General features: G+C 38.5%; 1 protein-coding gene across 7 annotated transcripts in view; it reads left to right on the top strand.

The window, feature by feature from the left end:
* The first annotated feature begins 3,555 nt into the window (after positions 1–3,555).
* mei1 (meiotic double-stranded break formation protein 1) overlaps positions 3,556–21,677 on the top strand; it is a 54,953-nt gene continuing 36,831 nt past the window's right edge. For 6 of the 7 annotated variants that reach the window (XR_014623985.1, XM_084372325.1, XM_084372323.1 and 3 more), the window contains exons 1-11: positions 3,557–3,683; positions 3,887–4,044; positions 4,317–4,440; positions 6,322–6,372; positions 7,684–7,757; positions 9,069–9,174; positions 14,512–14,721; positions 16,428–16,594; positions 17,826–17,940; positions 18,416–18,535; positions 19,850–19,949. Coding sequence is in view for 6 of the 7 variants with exons in the window: in XM_084372325.1 (XP_084228451.1) it covers positions 3,901–4,044; positions 4,317–4,440; positions 6,322–6,372; positions 7,684–7,757; positions 9,069–9,174; positions 14,512–14,721; positions 16,428–16,594; positions 17,826–17,940; positions 18,416–18,535; positions 19,850–19,949 (1,211 nt within the window). In the remaining variant the exon portion in view is untranslated. Of the gene's footprint in view, positions 3,684–3,886; positions 4,045–4,316; positions 4,441–6,321; positions 6,373–7,683; positions 7,758–9,068; positions 9,175–14,511; positions 14,722–16,427; positions 16,595–17,825; positions 17,941–18,415; positions 18,536–19,849; positions 19,950–21,677 lie in introns of all 7 variants that reach the window. The other variant, XM_084372324.1, reaches the window with a different exon arrangement.

Genomic DNA, 21,677 nt, shown 5'->3' with positions numbered 1-21,677 from the left:
TGCACCTGAACGTTACACCCGAGTGAGGGACTGCAGCCTCTACACACGCGCGTCGCGCGCGTCTTCCTTGTTCCGCCCTCTTCCGACTTCATCTCAATTTCTCTGAACCAAAGTGTCTTAAAAACTAAAAACAGTGTCGTCCAATATAAATGAGTAACAGTCAGTATGGTATTTTGGGCTTTTAACTAATATAAATAAATAACAAAGAATTTCATGGCAAAGTTTGATATGTCTTTTTGAAATGTTAATATTTTATATTCCTAGAGTTGTATTAACTGTGACTTCTGGACTATCTGTTGCTTCTGAGCAGTGAAGCAGCTTGATGCTATCAAGCAGAAAACATAGTCCTGCAAAATGATGTAGCTGATATGTATAGAGGTGTGACATATATTTATAGGCATATTGTATTCGTCACCACTACCTTAAAATGCTGTTGCTTCTACATGAGCTGTAAATGTCGTCACTGGAATCAGTATGTTACAATAGCATGAGCAAAGTGATGAGACAGTGTGGGTGGGAGACTGGAAAAATGTATATAAATCTATATTTAGGGAAGCTCAACGCCCCCAGTGATGACTGCTGTGTGTAATTGGGTGGTGGAACAAAATCAGCACAATATATTTTTGAATCTATTGCTGCGTGATTGTTTCACACCACAGACTGCTCTTTGCACGTGTGTGTGGGGTGTTATACACAGGAAGTGGTTCAAGATATATCAAGCCAAAAGAGAGAAATGCATAGGCCCAGCAATGATGTGAAAAATGTTTGTATGTCAAGTCTCTACTTACTGTATGCTTGGACAGAAGCTGAATCCATTTGTCTCAGTACTGTATTGGGCACCTGAAGAATAGTCTCTGTGAAATACTTGTCAAATAAAGTAGACAGATATGCATTGGCTCCCCAATGACCAGTGAGAGGGGCTCTCTGTCTCTTTCTCTGTTGCTTTCTCTCTCTCAGGGGCCAATAAACCTCCAAGGCTGTTGGATTTAGTCCTTGTCGAGGCACAAATGGAGACTTGGGAAACAAACACTTCACCTTCTTGTCAGAGGTCTGCTACTCTTTTCTGTCAGCAAGGCTTCGACCACTTCCTGCACACAGTCCAAACATAGTACACTTTGCCTCCAATATGTTTGCTGGAGCACAGCGGCTTTGTCAAAGGAAACACATACTGCTCACTGAGAAGCTATGAGAGATTAGCCTGCTGCGCACACTGAAACACACACACACTCAGGCAGAGCAGATGAGCTACACTTGATGTCATGCACTACTCTGATGCGCAGTGAACTCTGTTTAGGGAGAGGTACAGAGAGATTATAAATTGACACGTTGGTAGTGGCTGATACTCGCCCCCACACTCCCATCATCAGATAGTTGCTCAATTGCCGAGAGGCTTTTGTTGTCATGGCGATAACCAAATTGTGGCCTTCACAGCTAAATGATACTGCAAAACAAACTCATGCATCCTACCATACACTTACTGCATATTATTCAGCAATGACATTCCTTGGAGAATGAACTGAAGCTGATACATATTTTTGAAGATAATCATGCACGCCTTTTGCGCAAAAATAAGATATTGCCTACCCTTGAACTCTACAGACTTGATAAACTCAGACGTTTGATAGCATAACAGTAATGAGTGAAGATGGGAGAACAATTATGGTTAAAAAAAAAAAGTGTGAATGTGATGGTATGGCAAATATTGTGTTTCCATGAGAAGTTTTGAGCTCCATACACTGATGAAACATTGGTCTCTCTTTTATTTCACAAGCTCTACTGTAACTCTTATTAGCAATTCCTTATTGCCTGGAAATAATGCTTCGACCACAAGAGTTCACAAGACTTCCCTTTTCCCATGATGCCGAGTTTAATTGTATTTGTTTATTTGAGATCATGAGTTATTTATGTCATTATCACAAGATAACAACTGTTGTTTTCCCTCGATAACGAGATCATTTATCATGAGAAAATGACTAATTGAGAGTCATAAGAGTGAAACATCACATACACACACTGATCTGTGGTGTGAGTTTGACAGTTTCAAAACAAACAGTATGATTTTTTTATGAATGAATGTTTTACCTATTGATTTGATATGAGGGTATTTATAGTATGGCTAGTGTAAGTAGACTTAACAATATTATTATCTTGTAGCGCTGGTTTCCACATGGACTTTTTAGATTGAGACACTTGTTTGTGTTTGTTATGCATGTAAGTCTGTGACGGATTTAATAACAGTGTAGCTAAATTCTTTAATTGTCCATTCTATGGAGAAACAGGGCAACTCAAATCAGATGTGTTACTGTCCAGTAGGCTACAACCTCTTTTTGGCGTATGAAAAAGAAAATACCCACGTTGGTGTATGTTTGAATGGTATGCCTAATAATGTGCGTATAAGATTAATGTTTAGTCTGATGAAGGGTACTCCTTGATCTGACATTTTCAGCTTAAATCAGTTGCTACACTCTAGATGGCATGTATGAATGCTGGCATGGCACTGCTGATCTCTTAAACGTTAGCCTTTAAGTAGAAAACAATTTAAATTGAACTCAATATCATGGGGAAAATACCCGTAGGGCTTCTATATATAAGGAAGAACATACCGTAGAAGATTCTCATAATCTTTCCTACAACTTTTTTTTACACACAACCTAATCCCTTCAAAGACTCCCCCCCATTGATCCAATTCAACTAATCCCCCTTATCAGGAGTCACTTTATGGTTTCGATGGAGGTCCCAGATGCACCATCTTCATTGTTTCTGAAGGGCATTAACATATATGGTAAAAAATGGTATAATAAATGATAAATGAATATTTTTTCATAAAGCAAAGGTGCTTTTGGAGCTCAGTTGGATTTGTGTTTATATTTGTAAAATATAAATTAGAAAATAACCTGACTTTTGCCATCTAGCCATTATTCTCCACACAGGATCCAAGAAAATTATTTTGAAATCATACATAAAATGTATATAAATTTGGTGTGATTTGCACCTTCATGTTTTTGGTAGTGGTATTCGTTGCTCACTGCCCTCCAGGATAGTAATTAGTACTATGAATAATGAGTTACAAGCATTTAAAATATTTTTTTCAATTTGTGACTAACTTGAGCTCACTTCTCTCTGTAACAAACCACAAAAAGTACATGCAGGATATAACAAGATCCTTAGAAAATACATTTCAAGACATTTGCAAGCCGTTTTGTATAGTATATAGGTTATGCAAAGGTGTTACTAATCACATTAATTAATTGAGGTAAAGAGCCTTGATTAATGTAATTTGTAACACCTGTGGGTATCTACTAATTGGCTGCAGTGAAAAGGGTGCATTGTACAGGCGTTACATTAAAACCCTCCTTTGTACATACATCATTTGCAAATATGAATTATTATCAATTTGATTTAGATTTTTTTCAAGAGTTTATGTTCTGGTTACTTTTTAACGTGCTGTTAACATGTTATCAGCAGTGTGTTCTTTGCTGCTATACCGTTTTTGGACTTTGTTTGCACTTTATTGTTTAATAAAGTTTTGATTTAAAAAAGAGTGCGCAACAAATCGCGCACTCCACCTTCTGGCTAACTGTGACTGACTGATTTTACTTTCGTCTGCTTCATTTTTTTGATGTAATGGTTTGTTTAGTCGATTGAATGAGCGTTTTTCATGTGATAGCGTTGTCAACACGAAGGTATTCTTAGAAAAAAAAACTTTAAAAAGGAAAACAGACTGCAATTTACTTTTGTTTGAGGTTAAAGTTTTCAATAAGCTAGCATAACGGTAAAGCTTTGTAATACAAGATAGCTAACAGTAGTTAACTTATTTACTCACCTGCCTGACTTGCAGAATGGTTTGATAAGCCATGGCCACGAAATGTATTTTCTGTTTCTACAGGTGAAGAGACCATAATGACAAGCGGAGATATCGTTTATGACGCCATTCATTTCAGACATGACCCAAAATGGAGCGGCCGCCTGGGGCCTGCGGAGGGGGGCGGCCTGCTGCTCTGTGTGGCCTGCGCCATTGAAATGATTGAGAGTGACGATATTGCGGTGAGGAATACATGATAAAGTTGCTTTTCTATCTTATTGAATATGAAGCTTCCCTCCTACCAAAAGAATCCATTCAACTCCACTATATGGCTGGATGGAGTATGTTAAGTTATGTGTGCACATGTGTAATCTCCAGCATTTTCCTGTCTTAGGTATTTTAAGGTTTGACCAGAAAATATTTATAGAAAACACGTTATCCTCCTAATTTCCCTTGATGCACAGGCCTTGATGCACCCTCCTCAATCTCTCCCCCTCCCTCTGTCTCTTTACAGTCAGTGAGGAAGTCTTTTGCCTTGTCTGGTATCAGTGGGGTGCTGAAGTGCTCTCCAGGGGCCCTGAGGGAATTGCTCCGGCAGGACCCCAGAGTCTCTCTGCGTTTTACAGCGGCTCTACTGGGTGAGATATAGTGGTCTGTGGACAGCATGAGATTAGGATGTGAAGGAAGGACTAGCTAGAATGACTAGGAAGCACAGGACTTTCATCTCTCACCAGTTCTCTCTCTGGTGGCCCAAATAGTCATGTTAGGTACTGAAGGCTGATAAGTTATATTGGAAGGTCACTTATTTGTAACAAAACAACAGTGAGTGTGACTGACCCGCGCACATATCCCTCATTCGATATCGACCATCGCACCAGCAAGCACACACACACACATCTTGCTTGCATCTGGCTTCAGTTTGCTTGTATGACCTTCCTTCTCCTTTAAACTAATCCCCACTGGGTCACGTCACAGTTGTGCTAGTGCTGCAGTCACATCGCTGCTTTTCTGCAAGGTCAAACAACCAAGATGGTTTTGCTTATGATTTTCTAGATATTATTATTTATTCTATTTCTATTTCCATCCCATCAAAATCAATTACTGGGGCAATACTCACTAGTTCTGTGAAAAAAAGATACGAAAAAGTCCTAGTAACATTAACACCAAATATCATCTTTTGACACCTCCACAAAAAGATACAAGAATCAGCCTTAAAAGCTGAGGTACAGGAAACATACTCTGAAAAAGTAGCTAGACTGTTTTTTTTTTCTTGTTTCTTTCTTGTTTGATATGGAGTTTTATACCCTGTCTAAAGCTAAGTCAGACTACTTCTACATGTAAAAATCACCAAGGTCAAAAACATTTAGACAAGAACATACAATGATTAATGAGAATCTGTGAGTGAGCAATATATTTGTGCAGCACCCATCCATCTACCTTTGATGTATATAAAGTCGTCAATATTATGACAACCGCCTAATGAAGTCAGTGACCCTGTGAGATCATGCTTTATACTGAGAGAGTAGCATTATTAGCCCCGTATTGTGGTTAATACACTTCTACTGGGACCGGTACATTATCCACACCATAATGAATTACTTAAGTCTTCTATAGGAGATGTTATGAGGATGGCAGGTCAAAAGCATGTGTGAGTTAGTATATAAAATTCCTATACTCTACCACTGCTATAATTATACCACCGTGTGTTTTTATGGCATCACATCATCAGAGGATATTACTGACACTTCCTCTGCACTGTATGAATTTCACAAGGTTATTGCAGCATGAAGTATTAGGCCTACACCATTTGAGCTCTAATCAAATTAGTGCAATGAGAGGATATGTGGCAAAGTGTTCACTGGTAAAAGCTCTGACCGGTATGACAGGACATTAAAAGAGCAATTACAGTGCTAGTGGGATGATATGCTGAACTGAGCTTCCCCATGTGCCAGTGACAGCATAATCCAATACAGAATATATCATCTCCCCCACTAAACATTGTCCTTTTATACATGCTTGTAGGGTAGTAGAAAAGAAAAGATATAATTTCTTGCAAACTTACTTCATTACATGACTGTCACAGTAGTTCCAACTGGGAACAAACAAGGGCTGGGCAATGTTATGACATTATATTGTAATTGTGATATGAGACCTTAAAGTGTCTAAGATTTTGGATATTGTTATCGTCATATGGTATAGGAATTTTCTTTTCCTTCCTTCCTTTTCCTATTGTTGCAATATTGATATTAAGATATTTGATCAAAGATATTGTGATTTTGATTTTATCTCCCAGTCCTAGCATTTATGAAGTGCTTTTGAACTGAATTCAAAATATTGAGATATGTATTGTGTATTGCAACTTAGCCTAAAATCATTACGATATTATTTTAAGGCCACAAACTGTACAGTATAATCAGTAAGACCTCACCGCTCAACAACATAAATCACCATTTAATATCTTCTGTGCTTTTACTGGTATGCTTTTTAAACCTAGCCTGTCATTATTGTTCTGTCCCTAGGGATGCTTCACACTGTGGAGGACCCGGACACTCTGGAAAAGGTTGACCATGGTGAGGAGATGCCTCTTTGTGATTTGGATAATGTGTGTGTGTGTGTGTGTGTGTGTGTGTGTGTGTGTGTGTGTGTGTGTGTGTGTGTGTGTGTGTTTGTGTGTACACGCAAGCCCATGCACACAAAAAAACACATGCATTTGTACACATTCAAACTCTCACACAAACAGACACAGACTGTATGTACAGTTGTTATAATGCAGGCAGTGTGAGAGTGAACTCACACACACGTACAGGCTATGAGTCACTCTTTTAGTCAAAGGTACACAGAAACGCACATTGTGTGTTGTATGGTCACTGCTGGTTACTAAGGTGATCATACATTACATCACATACCAGTTTCTATATTTAACTCTTTTGATATCATTTCACGTGTTGATATTTTTTCCCTGCTGCACAGTGCTGTAGCGTATCCCCTTTTTAATTAGCTATCACTTTAGGCTGCCATATGCAGATTTGTCTTGTCTGAATGTTGGACTTGAGGCGAACTAGCATTTTTTAGTGCATAGTCGGATTTGTCTCAGTACAGCAAAGTCTTTCAAAATGCAAAAAAATGTTTTGCTAAGTGCAAATGACAGAATGATTTTATGGTAGCTGTCTTAAAATGCCTTAGGGAACACTTTGCTGTAGTAGTAAGTAGAGTGCTTAAAATTTGACATTGCTTTTGCTCTTTGCACAGAGCAAGTGTGATGAACACATTTTGAAACTTATTTAAGCCATATAAATAATGCAGTCATCATATCTTTGTGTGTGTGTGTGTGTGTGTGTGTGTGTGTGTTAGTATGTGTCTGTGTTTGTGTCTTTGTGTCTGTGGTGTGTGTATGAGGAGATACAAAGGAGGAGAAAGAAAGCCAAGACTCTTCCAGAACCTTTATAACATTAACTAACTTTAAGATCCCCTTTTGTTTAAGCTTTGTCATATACCTGCATATTATTATTATGTTTATGACATCAGACATTATTGCAGTAAGCAATATGGACTGTAGGTAGCGTATAATTACATCAGAAGAATCCCTAAGGCACAACACATTATCAAAGTTTATCACATGATAAACACGATGAAACAAAATCTTAAAATTAAACAAAGAAACAAAGAACTATTTGATAAAAGATAAAACTCTGGATTACTCATCTATATTGAATTAATAAATACCTTGAACTGCTATTTTGTTTTTCGCTTTTCTTATTATAAATACCTTCCTAGAAAGGTTGAAAACTGTACATTGATTGTGATGTTTTTTAAGGGAATGCTTCTCTGTGTTTTTTGTTTGACTGTGTACATGCATGTATTTGTGTGTGTTTATGTGTCAGTGCTGGTTCAGCTGCTTCTGGAGCTCCAGAGTGAGCTGTCACTTTGCTTTGTTTTGGATGAGATACACAAACAGGTGAGAGACACTCATTTACAGACATATAGATAAACACCTGCTCATCTACAGTACACATGCAGTCACGGCAACATGCTCAACATCTTAAAATATTTAACAGCACTTGTGTAACCAACAGCATATCCTCCCAGGGTTGTTTAGTAAACAGACAGTGTGCTTGTCTCCCTCTCGCTGTTGTTCTGTCACCTCTGGGGGAGGCAGGAGTGGAAAAGCTTCATTCAGCAGCTGAGGCTGCAGGTAGAAAATAGTAAAGCTTTGTATACTGATGATGACAGATAGGGAAAACACAGAGTAAAGGTGCAGACAGGTCCTATTTATGCAGCTAGAATAGAGCCTGATTAGAAATTTTCAAAGAAAATGTATTTTAAGAACCTGCTGTTATGAATAAAAAATTTTTTATCAGAGAAGAAGCAGGTTTCTTTTATGAGTTTTGAAAAAAGACACGCATGTGTCTCAAATTAATATGTCAGAAGATCTAGAGTATAAAGCTGTATTCGCACAGGACTAGTATTACTAGGGAACCTCATTTAATTTAGAAATTATCCGCCCACACGCCCGTCTGTGTTTTATGCTGCACATGAGGTCAAGGCTCTGCCTAACATTCAATGTTTCAGAAGCAGAACGTCTGTTCTTCGGCAGCCACTTTAATAGTATAGCTGAGAGTTGTTTTGCCCACTTTCTGCATGTGTTACAAGCATGAATACACATTTGCAACTCATTTAGGTCAAGTAACAGAACACAACTTTTCGGTGCTCCTACCCTTCCACTTTTAAAAGATACATATATATGATATCATAGCAGAGCTGTTGATTTGCTGTTAAACATTTTATGTTATGTTTATGTTATATTTAAGCTATGATCAAATGTTGCGCTTCTTAAACAAAAAAGGTTTCACAAATATTATTGCATGAACCTTGTGTTTGGTGAAATATGGTAGGTAATTTATGGTGAAAGTTTGACTTTACAAGGCAAGGCAGATTTGCACAGGACTGAGATCACAGATGACCTCCAAAAATATTATAAGATTACTGGAAGTTCCCAAATACTAGTCCTGTGAGAATAGGGCTGAAGTTGTAGTATTGTAGTAGCTGTAGTTGATTTGTTTTCAACATTATGTAACTTAAAAATCATAAATATCATTGTGGAAATCACATTTTTCCATGCCCTGATGAGGTGATTTTGAAAATCCATGCCTGGTGTAGGGCTTTGGCTTATGACTATGTGCGTGTGCCATGTTCATTGCGACAAGTTCCCTGCCATTGTGTTGTATCTGTTGTTGATTTTTATAATGTGCATGCATTCCCTGTCCAGCTCAGTGAACAGCTCAGTGTGAAGGGTTTCCTGCCCATCTTCAACTTCTTGGGGAGCCTAGTGGAAGCAGTCCCCGATGTGGCCCATAGGCTGGTGACTCAGTATGGTGAGACCCTGCAACAGAAAACCCAATCACGCCTCACAGTTATACTGGCACTGTTGTACAAAGGGAAGCAGCAGTGTGTATTGCATTGCAGTATCCTCGAGCAAGTCAATTTTATTTAAATAGCTAAAAATTGCAGATCACAATTTTTGTCTCAAGGGGCTTTACAATCAGAAGCTGAATCATTTTTTACTTTGAGCTCGCTGCTCTGTAGCAGACCCTGACATCAGATCTCCTTGTGCAGTGGGCAAACAAAGAGATACATTTTCCTCTTGGGGACAATAGAATAATCTCTGACTCAGGTTGGTTTTGGTCACTTTTAAAAATGCAAGTGAGTTAGGATCAGGTCAAATTTCAGATGGCTATAGTCACTGCGCCACCCAAAATACTGGAGAGAAAAATAAAGCGTCAGAGGGACAATTCAATTTGGCTCTAGGGCTGTCACGATCATGAAAATTTAGATGATGATTTATTGTCACATAGATCATTGCGATTAAATATTTAATTGTCATTTTTTCTGTTAATTTGATGACGCTTTTATAATATATACCCAATACTAGTGTAATAATACTCGTACACCTTATGAAGAGGAAAACCATTCATTGACATTGAACAAATGAACAAAGATTAGATTTCTGTTTGACTTTTAAATTGCACTGATATTACATGATAACTTAGATATACATATGAATCCTATTATTGAACTATATGAAAATGTATTAAATTACTGGCAATGACAGGTAACAATAATCAAAATAAACAACGTACTTTGACCAAATCAGGCAGTATTCTTGTCATCCACAACTACACCTGATTATGCTCTTAACTGGCAGATTCTGGGTGAAAACTAACATATTGAATATACAGAAAATAAGCAAAAATCCATCCATCCACTACCATTATACGAATAATAAAGGTTAAGTGCCTTGAGATACACAAAATAGTTGGTGGCGCTAATTCTCAAATCAGGTGCCATCAAACCATAGCTTAGTTTGCACAACAACATAATTTCAGAACCAGTCAAATCTCAAATGGTGGAAAACGATGTGAAAATAGTGACGGAAATGTGATATTTTTGTTTGCATCATCCAGCTGTTTCTATAAATGTGAATGGAAATTATTCTAATGATATTACAAAATGATTACAGTCAGCTCAAATAATCACAATCAGGCAATTATGTAAAAATTGTTACAGGCCTATTTCGAAGCTGAGATCCAGAAATATATTGGGAATATTAAATTTTACCTTGAATGGAGGAGAAGAATGTGAAAGAAAATATTGAATTTTCAAGGATATCCAGAATTTAATCACGGCAGCTCATTTTGACCTTTTCAATTACATCCCTAATGCATATAAATAATTATACTGTGTCCATTTCTGAAATAGTCTTCTACATGCTGAGCCCTATTCCACTTCCGCTGCTTCTAAGAAATGAAAAAAAGTACCCAAACTGCTTTTTCATATCCTTTTCCTTGAAATTTCTCAATTCAGTCTCTCTGGCTATAACGACCTTTTCACTTACGCTCCAGCTGCATTGAGATAACCGAGCTGTGTCCGTACTTAAAATTCTACCCACATAGCCAATCCCATGACAGCTCTTGCTAAATATGAAAAAGAGACAAAAGTTCCGAATACATGTTCATCCAACCTCTCCCCTGAAATTCCTCATATAAGGATATTTTTATATTTATATATCTATGTACAATTCCACAGCTTAGTGAGGCAGAACACTAATGCACCCCACCACCCCTCCCACACACAACTGTGTAGATTTAATCTCTGCTACAGCCACCTGTATGATGTCTTTCTACTCACTGAACCATTACACCACTCAGTTAAATGGGCACTGTTAATCAACTTCAGATGTGTGTGTGGGGGTTGCAGTGTGTTTGTCACGTGCAGGCGTCACAGTATTTTGCTGTGCTACCTGTGTCCACCTCCCATGTATTTTCATCGCTTTTACAAGCTCCCCTGAGCAGCCGCAGGTAGCAGTGGGTTGTTGTGATGCTGATGTAAAATGCGGGTTGCCACTATTGACTGTGTGTGCCTGTCGGCGGCCTGTCACTCAACGAGTCTCTGTGGGGCTGTTTGGACTAACGACAACAGGACGGTAATGACAACACGAGCAACATTTTGCTCTTTCTCTCTGACTCGCTGTCTGCCCATCTATCGAACTGATTAACCCCTCTGTTCTCACCCATTCGCTTATCTCTGCCTCAATCTGTCTTTTATTCTCTCTCTTTTCCCCCTCGCTCTCTCATTAATGCATTGCTGGTGTCCTACTCCCTCAGGTCCTAAGTGAGAAGTGGATACAGACAAAATGAGGGAACAGGCAGGGAAGATGAACAGTAATGAGATACGGAAGAGGAGGGCGGACAAAGATAACAAGGAAAATAAAGGGAAAGAAAGGACAGCTGCAGTGTTTCTCACCTCACAGGTTGAGATGATCTGAGCTCCAAGAGTTAGGGAGATACTCTTTAGTAAGATAAACGTTACATTAATTTACTTTCTTGGCTAATCAGTACAGAGCTGGAACAAGTATTCAATTAGTTGTCAACTATTAAATTAATCTCCAACTATTTTAATAACCAATCCAAATCAATATGAGTATTTTTAAAGTAAAGTGTAAATTCTCTTATTTTAGCTTCGTAAATGTGAATATTTTCTGGGTTCTTCACTTCTCTATGAAAATAAACTGAACATCTTTGTCTTATGGACTAAACAAGAAATTTGAGGACGTCACCTTGGGCTTTGGGAAACGCTGGTCAGCATTTTTTTTAAAAAACAACAAACAAATCAATCAAGAAAATAATCAACAGATGAATCAACATTGAAAGTAATCATTAGCTGCAGCCCTAAATCAGTCTTCATTTTGAACTTTATTACTATGCAGACATGGAAAAGGAAGACATAGAAAAGAAAAATATAGAGAAGAATATTTCTGGCTTTGGGTTGGCCAAAATAAATGCATGTTATATGTGGGAAACTATGGAAACCCTGAAGGGCCATGCATTCATACATTTTATTTCCTCCATTTTCCTGTGATAACGAGTTAATTTCATTTGTTTTCTCGAGACCTCGAGTTATTATCTCGAAATAACAACTACCGTTTTCCCGAGATAACGATAAAATTAATTTGAGATCTTGAGAAAACAAAACGGTAGTGCAGTATATTAAATCACTGCAGGAAACATCATTCAGTGTAGCAATGTCAGAGGAGCAGGAGCATATCGATCACCGTGTCACATATCTTTTCAATCAAGGCCTGACACAGGCTAAAATAGCATTATGCCTTGCTATTACAGATAATATACACATTAGTGTGCGTAATCTAAAAAGATGGTTATCAAGGCTTCAGCTATATTGGTGGCGCAATCTAAGTGAGCCTGATGTCATCGTTAACTACATAGCTGACCAGCTATGAGGTCCCAGGCATCTCCATAATTATCTCGAGATCTCGAATTAATTATATTGTTATCTTGGGAAAACAAAGTTTCGTTATCTCGAGATCTCGAGAAAATTATCCCGTTATCTCTGGAAAACGGCAGTTGTTATTTCGAGATAAAAACTCGAGATCTCGAGAAAACAAATTAAATTAACTCGTTATCACGGGAAAACGGAGGAAATAAAATGTATGAATGAATGGCCCTTTAGGGCTTCCGTAGGAAACAATGGACGCTGGAGGTGTAAAACTGCAGCTTCCATTGTTTTAGTGCTAGGATAAGTTAAGCAGGATAAAGCAGGACAACAGAGAAATACTGTAGAAAGAAGATCACAAAACAAGTGCACAGTGTCACAGTGGGGCAGCAACAAGGCAAACAAGGAATGAACCTTTGGTTTTCTTTGTCATTGCTTAACAACAGAAAGGCTTTTGTTTTCCTCCCATCCTTTTACAACTCTTATACTATTGTGTTTCTCCCATTTCCATCCTCTCTGAAGGTCTTATCTTCCTCCTCTCCCGCTCCCTTCTTCGCTCTCTCCTTCTCCCTTTATGCCTGGCTCTCATCTTGTCCGCTTCATATATTTTGGTTTAATCAAACATGTCTGGGAGCCTCTCCTGGTGCACATGGGTTTTGATCTGCTTCACAGAGCAGCTGGGCTTGGGCTTGGCTCTCCTACTTTGTCGTCTCTTTCTCTTTCTCTCTCTCTCTCTCTCTCTCTCTCTCTCTCTCTCTCTCTCTTCTTCACTTGCTGACTCTCTGTTCCTCTGTCTCCCTCCACCTCCAGCGCTGCCCCACACTTAAACACTGTTTGTTCCTCTGTTCTCAAAATCACTCTTTTGTACTTATTGCTTCTCTTTCTTCTCTTTAGCAAGTTCTATCTCCCTCTGTCTCAATATTTATCGTATGTACTATTTTTTCACAGCTTTCGCATTTTAATATTTAATAATAATTTGATTATGTCCACATTGATGCAGTAGTTTGGTTATCATAGCTGCCATTAACTAATCTCCCCCCACTGTGACAGAAATTTCATCGTTGTTTGAAATTGTTGTGAGCCACTGCAGGTCTATACTTTGACTTCTTCTATGTGAGTGTGGTCATGGGCTATATTAGATGGAAGGTGTATGAGAACCTACACATACAAACATACACAGTCTGCACTGTGTCCTGCCATCATTCTTTTGTTCAGTCATCATTCATCATAATTTCCTGATTACTTTTGGAATAGAGAATTAGTTGTAAACACTGTTGACTATATCACTGTCAAATAAATGCTATTTATGTTTTAATTTGGTTATTTATTTATGTTTATGCATACATGAAAATATTTTATATTTTAATTAATTCTGCAATTAACATAATTTGCATTGAGGCCTTCTGTAAATTAATCAAATCTCCATGTCTTACACTCTGTTTTTGTGACTCAGTCTCTGTAAGGCTCTCTGTCCACATATCTCTTACTTCTCTCACCCTTTTTTTTCACACTCAGCCTCTCTACCTCCATCTCTCTCTTATCTTTTTTTCTTATTCTTCTTATCACTCTCTCCATAACTGTTTGTCCTCTGTTTTTCTCTCTTCCCCTTTAGACAGCTGTCCTGGGAGTCTCTACCTGCTGTCTGCTGTTCTCAGTAGAAGTAACTCCTAGTTTTTTTTTCTCACCTCCTCTCCAACCTGTCAATTTACTTCACTCTCTCCCCAGTAGCCGATCTGAATCCATTTATCTTCAGGGCAACTTACCCTTCAATGTTGCTCTATCATTATCTGTAAAATATTCTTCTGTTGTGGTTGCACAGACCCAGGTTCCCCGCATGATCATGTATGTATTGTGTTTTATTTTGTCTAAACCCTCTTTTTGTGCATGTGTAAACTCGTCTATCTCCCACCTCTGTCCACCAGCGCCCATGCTGGAGCACTTGTGCTCGACCTTGCTTTACCCAGATGAAGCGCTGAAGGCTGCGGTCCTGTATGTATGGCTGAAACTGTTAGGGACAGCTGGGGGCTTGGCAGCCCACTCCTTGCCCACTGCCATCAGAGACCGAGTGTGTGTCCTGCTGTTGCAGAGCTTGGCCAATGCCAGCTCCCCCCAACTCATCAGCAACTGTGTTGGTGAGGAAAAAACATCCGTCACTTATGTATGTATGTGACGTATGTATGTATGTATGTATGTATGTAAGTATGTATGTATGTATGTTAAGATGAACCATGTTGAGAAAATAGGAACTTGTGATGATAGTAACTCAGACTCAAATGTTATATTTATCTGTTGTGCAATAGATAAATATAAATAATATTCAATCATTTCAGCAGTCTAATACATTTGTAATTGGCAGCTTGAAGCAAAGCCAGGATATATTCTAATTTAAAGTATTCTTCCTTGAACTGAAGTTTTAATGACCAGGCAGAGTGAGTCTTTGACTTTTGAGCCTGTTTTTGCTTAATAGAAATGTACTTGTTTAAAATTACTCTTTAGAAGTTTAGAGCATCATTAGCTGCCTGCATCAAATGATGCAAAACGTATTGGCCTCATTTAGATTTATTATGCACTAGATAGAGCAAGTGAGACTGAGTGGGTATCGTCTAAAGGTTTGAAGTTGTTGAGATTGGTACAATATGCTTAGCTTAGGCAAGCAAGAAAAATACAACTTGTGAATCCAAATAAGGGGAGGATGTTATTAAAAATGGATGAAAATTTGAGCTGAGCACAACAGCAACTAGTTTGCTGACACTCTGAGGGAAAGGCTATTACGAATTTGTTGTCATGTATGAAATACAGTCTCACTTTCAACTGCCTGAGAGAGATTAACGATGACAATTAAGGTGTGCACTTAAAAGAGGAGTAAAAGACTTTATAGTGTGGCTGACAATGATATTGTTTCATCAGTTTTTTATGCTTAAACACTGTCATAACATGTCAATGTCTTCATAAGAGGTCTCCACAGGTTGGTAGGGGTTAATGATAACAGAACTTGTTTTTTTGTTATTTGTTTTTAGAAGAGCTAACACACAAATCATCTTTCTCAGTGATAATCCAGAATTCACTGAAGAGTGAGGGATAACACTGAGATGAAAGAGCACTACTATCTTGTAGGAGTTTTGAGCTACAAGGCTAATAAGCTTTGGTGATAACCAGAGTGGAGGTCTAGTTATCTAAAAGGAGACAGAGTCATTTTCCTCGAGAAATTTTAAATTGTTTTATTACCATATTAACTTGGGATGCACCACAGACTTGGTGGAAGGTTGGTTTACGGCAGTTTTTCAGAGTAGCTGGAGTTGAGCTTTTATTGTTGTTGTTTGTGTAATTTTGAATTGATTTAATCTTAATAAGCTGACCTTCACCTGCCCCGGTGTGAACCACACGATGAAGGGATTAAACAAGATTGTTATTCTTTATCTTCAGCACTGTGTGCAAGACATTTCCATGAAAAAAAATGTTATTTTTCTAATGTTTAAAAATGATTTATTGTGTTTCATTATTTTGTCTGCAGATGAAGAGGGAAGGAAAGGAAAATAAAATCCTCATCCTCAATCCTCAAGAAGTTCTCATTTGTGTACAACATATATTTGTCCTACAGTAATATCTTTCTGTGAAACTTGGTTGAGTCCATACATTATTATTAGTACTTCATGTTACCTGACTTGACTTTTGTAAACTAAAGACATGGCTACAGACTTACAGATGCACACAGATTGTGAACAATCTCCCCACCATTTTTTAATCATTGTAGAAGTTGTCTGATATGTGTAAGTGCATGACATCATTTCTTGAATTTGCCATCAGTATCTGTTTTCAGACCTTGTCTTTCATCTGATAGGCCTGCTGTGGCTGCTGGTGCAGCAGGGACAAGCCGTGTCAGTTCTGATGAACAGCCCCAGCAATCAGATCATGTGCAGTGAGAACCAGAACAGCCACACCAACAACAGCCAAAAACAAGAGCAACAGTCCCCTGACCATTGCCCTCTGCCTCTCATACTGAAAAAGGTCTCTGTCCAAACATCCTGCTCCAACCCCCAAGACCCGCATTCTGGCACTGATGATAATCATAACAAAATGTTCTAATCCTGGATTAATGTGCCTTTGAATAGGGTCTCGGGGAGGGTTTACCCTGGACAAATATTTGTTCTACATGTCTGGGAAATCAATGTGTAGATTACATTCAGTTAGATGTTCTCAGTTATGACTCCCATTACAGCACAGCTCATGATGTAGTTTTTTTGTACATCACCATTGTGTGTTGAGTTTTAAAACATCTAACCCTTCACTAAATAATCACCCAAATCTGAATTATCTCCCAAAACATAATTAATGTGTTGAAAAGCAACAAAGCTACACTTAAACTAAACAAGTCCCTAAGATAATTTTCTTTTCTAAGTTTTGCCAAATTGTGGATTTTTTAATAGTTTTTACTGACACTAAATGATGCTTGCGACTCATTTATCCATATTCGTCTCGGGGGTCACTGGCTTCAGTGCACCTCATTATTTATTATTTATAGATCTCATTAACCTCACCTATAAATATAGTATTGTAATAAAATAACTTACTATTGTAATGTTGATATATTTGTGTAGAATGTTGAGAATGTTGAGAATGTTGGCCTCAAACTTGCACTTTTAACGTCTTTTGTGGTTTTGGTTTGAGAGTCAAAGTATGATGACCAAACCTGTACTTAGTTTGCCCGCCTAAATTATTTCTTCATTCATTTCCTAGACATTTCTTAAAGTAACAGTTCAATGTCTTTTTGCTGGCCGATATCGCCACAACTATAAATAAATAAATAAATGGCACTACAGGTAAGAGGAAAAATACATATTTGATTTGATGTAGGTGTGAACTGTCCCTTTAAATGTAAAAACTGACATTTTTACGATAATAGACTTATTCTGATAATTTTTCAAAAAACAGTATCAAATCCCTGATGGCATATACCCATTCCCCTGGATGTACTGTGCATGCAGGCTCATGGTGCTGATATTTGACAGCCTGTGCAGCATAGAGCAGAGTTAGTATAATGAAGATTGGAGCCAGACAATTTGTCCCCAAAATGTTTTCCCTATGTCGGTAGCAACCTGGCAGTGTTGAAGAAGCTATACTTCATGTACAGTATGTCAAACAGTCTTTAATCACTGTGGAAGCCCTCTGCACTATTTGAATGCTAAATGTCCTCAGTGATTAGTGTATTCTAATTAAACCCATCAAGTGTGTTTTCCAGTTGTTGCTGAGTGGCGATGAGACGCTGCAGACGGCCAGTGCAAAGTGTATTGCAGGCATCCTGGTTCATTCTCCCAGTCAGTGCAGCACTCCCTTCATTAAGGCTGACGTACCCGGTGATACGCACACACAGAAACACAAACACAGTGGCTGGGATATGCTAGCTATACAAGCTGTTGCCGTCTTTGATTTGTCCTCTACAAATAATTTCCTCTGCTTTTTTCAACATTGCCTTCTGACTCCCTCTCTTTTTGTTATTTCTCTTGCTGTCTCTCTGTTAATCTCTCTTTCGTCTTGTTTGTCTTTGTTGCTTTCTCTAATACTTTTATATCTATCTCTTCATCACAGTAGGAAAGCTGTTTGTGTTTCTTTTGTGACCTTGAGTTTCAGAATATAATGCTTTTTTTAAAAAGATATATTCCCATCCTTTTTTGTATATAATGCTAAATTTGCACAGAAACAGTACAACCTGTTTTGGAAGAGGTATGATAATGCCCCTGAAGAGTATGAGTATTATATACTGGTCTCTATTATTGCTTTAGCCCCTCACACAAGTTCTGATTTTCTGTCCTTCTCTATTTTCCTGAATAGAGTTTCTGTTTGACCGTCTGGCCAGTAGTAGCAATGAGGTGCTCCTGTGGTCTGTCTACAGCTGTTTAGTGTTACTGACAGAAGAGCCACTCTTCTTCTCGCAGTGTCATTCCGTCTATGGTGAGAGCACTAAGAAACACTCCGCAGGCACCATCATGTCATCCCTGTTTGTTTGTGTTAAGTTTGTTTGTGATGGTGCCCCTGTAGGGTTTTGAGTTTCAAAGAAAATAGGTTAACATCTGAAAATAATTGCAGATGGACAAATGATGGCAGGTCATTTGTCGTGTGTATATACGAAAGTCTGCTTTGTGTTATTTTTCTGACATTGACAAGACATTTTAATAAACACTCCAAAGTGTAATTAGAGTAGTTTGCCTATGCCTCATATTTCATTAAAGTCTGAGTTTTCAGGCATTTGAATCACAGTAACATTTCTACACAGGAGAAACTGTAAGGACAGAGGAAGTTGTTATATGTATTTTCAAATCGACACATGGTGCTACTATAAAAAAAATATTGGACTAAGGCCTTGTTCAGACTGCCAGCCATAATTCAATTTTTGGCATATCCAGGTTGTATCCAGATTGAATTTAAAAAGTCTGGACAGAAAAACCTATATGAAATGTGACTTTCACAAATCGGATCCAAGCCACATTTGGAGGTGGTTTTAAACTTGATTCCAATTGGATTTCTACAGATATGTCTCCGGACGCTCTTGCCACACAAATTGAATGTCAAAGTGTTTTTTTCTTTTAATCAGTTGCAAGCCAACACACAATTACAACAAAAAATCTAGAGTGTGTGATTAGTTGCAAAGTGCACACAGTCTTTCTTCAAGAGACAAATCTGATATGCCTGCAGCCTGAACAAAGTCTAAATGGCAACGGAGCCAAGTAGTATGAACATATTGGCAAAAATGCCCTATTTTGCTTTCCTAAAGAATTGTAATATTTTTGACACACAGATGTATGTGTTGCGTATGTGTTGCCTTTAGTGTGTGTGCCATTACAGCAGATGATTTATTTAAAGTTCCACTGTTTTTGGTATTCTTCAAATTTTGCAGCATTTCAAGTCCACTTCTGAGAAATTGTTTAAAACACTTGTAGTACAAACTTTATTTACAAGTACACAGAATATCTGGTCTAACCACTCATTATGCTATTAAGGTCTTGTTCTAGTTCACTATAAACATGAGATCAATACCACAAATGCCGTATAGCGGTTAATAAGAAAGTTGGTGTGTGTGTGTGCGTGCTGTGTGCATGTATTACATTTATGATCATGAGCCAAGGCACTGTCATAACTCTGGCACTGAGCTAGATTAGACAAATATGTGTGGTGGTGGTGATGGTGTGGGGGGGTCTCGCTGCCTGATCATGTGCAAAGTTGAGTCATGTATTTCTTGGACACAATGAGTGTGTTTGTGTGTGTTAGGCATTGAGTCCCTGGTGCGCAGTCTAAAGGAGGCTCTGCAGCTGACCAACCTGGAAGTGCCAAAGCAAGGTCTGCTGCTTCTCACTGAGATACTGGAGAGGTGAGACTGCTCTGTAATAGGGTTTTTTTGTTTGTTTTTGAGCTGTCTCATAGCCAAAATTATTCCACTGAACTGGAAGTGCAACTCCCATGAATACTCCTGCACGGAGCATCTTTGCTCACTGAATTGATGCCACTACACCTCACCTTCTCTTCACAGACAGCTGTGTCTAACCATCGCAGGAGGTTAGACACAGCTGCAGCAAATGAAAATGATCATGGACTAATTACGGTGTCCTAGTTGGCTGCAGCTGTCTTCCATACTGGCATCTTTGTCTGAAGGTCCCTGCTACTTGCACATGCTGTTATTTTTACACCTACAGTATGTACAGTATGTTTATATCTACAGAGGGAGTGGGTCCTCTTCCAGTTCACCATGTTGCACCGCCATGTTTCTTCAGTAGCCCAGAATGGACAAACTAAGCACTGGCTCTTGATAGGGCCTCATGGGGATGGTGAGGCGAGAAGTGTTCAGTTAGTTGGAATCTGCAACACCACAGTTGGATGCCACAAACCCTAAGGGTCTAGTTCAGGAAAATGACACAGAAAATAAAATGTGCTCATTGCTCAGAATGATCCATAGACCCCACAGTAAAAGTTTTTTTTCATTGGAAAATATTTTCAGTTGAGGAAACACTCTACTATAGTTTATAATATACCTTGCTGAAGAAAAATATGTTGTTAATTTGACATTATTATCATGCAGTGGTTTGGAGTTTCTTGAACAAGTGGCTCAGTCATCATTGGAGAACCTGCCAGTTGATGATACATTGTAATATTGTAATATTATTTCTGTATATATGCCATTCTTCTCCTTTGTATTTTCCATTTTGTGGCATTTGAGATGATACTACATATGAACTGCAGCACATTCTTCAGTGTAAGCTGCAGTTGTGATGCCTATGCATGTTAATGTCATTAAAACTACACACACAATTATGCAAATGATTTTTCCACCACTTCGTGTTTGTACACAAACTGAGCAGCATGTACAGCTTCAGCTATACTGACAGAAACTTGACCTCCTGTAAAACATATTAAGTACTGTACAGTGCACAGAGAAGTGTAATTATGTTTGAATTAACTGTCAGCTGGCTCGCAGATGAAAATATATCATGAGCCAGTAAAACACTGTCATATTTCTGCAAGGATCACATAATTTTAATGGAATGTTCCAGCCGTCACATAGCAATGATACAGGGGATAAGAGTTTTCAAACGGCAAGGGGGAAATTTGTCCTTTACGCTGAGTGGAACAGTAACAAAGTAGCTAGACCAGAGCTCTTAAGTGCTGAGCAAGCTAAAGCGTGTGCGTGCGTGCGTGCGTGCGTGCGTGCGTGCGTGCGTGCACCTTTATGTGCACCCACGTGCTATTTAAGATGTTCTATGCAACCACTGTTGTGGCAACAGGGAGTCAGTCTGCAGCTTTTGTGGCGCTGCGTCATGGACAAGAGACGCACTCTGATGATCTTTGTAGCACCAATAGGTCAGCGCTATTTGTTTATTATGTGTCCCTGCCCTTAAAGGGGAGAAAATAAGTGCCTTAGTATAGGTGAGTGAGACAGAGGGAGGACAGAAACTAATCGCGACAACAACAGACGCTTCTGGTGTTGGCACAGTGAGCCAAAGAATAATATATCAGGCAAAAGAACAGACTGTCAGCTGTTTGCTTTTATTGACATCCATGTCAAACACCCATATCAGAGAAAATCCTGAAAGGCGCTCATTTT

The sequence above is a fragment of the Pagrus pagrus genome, assembly GCF_965226575.1.
Source record: "Pagrus pagrus genome assembly, chromosome: 13".
NCBI lineage: Eukaryota > Metazoa > Chordata > Actinopteri > Spariformes > Sparidae > Pagrus > Pagrus pagrus.
The sequence above is the reverse complement of the archived record's forward strand: the minus strand, read 5'-3'. Positions and strand labels throughout refer to the sequence as shown.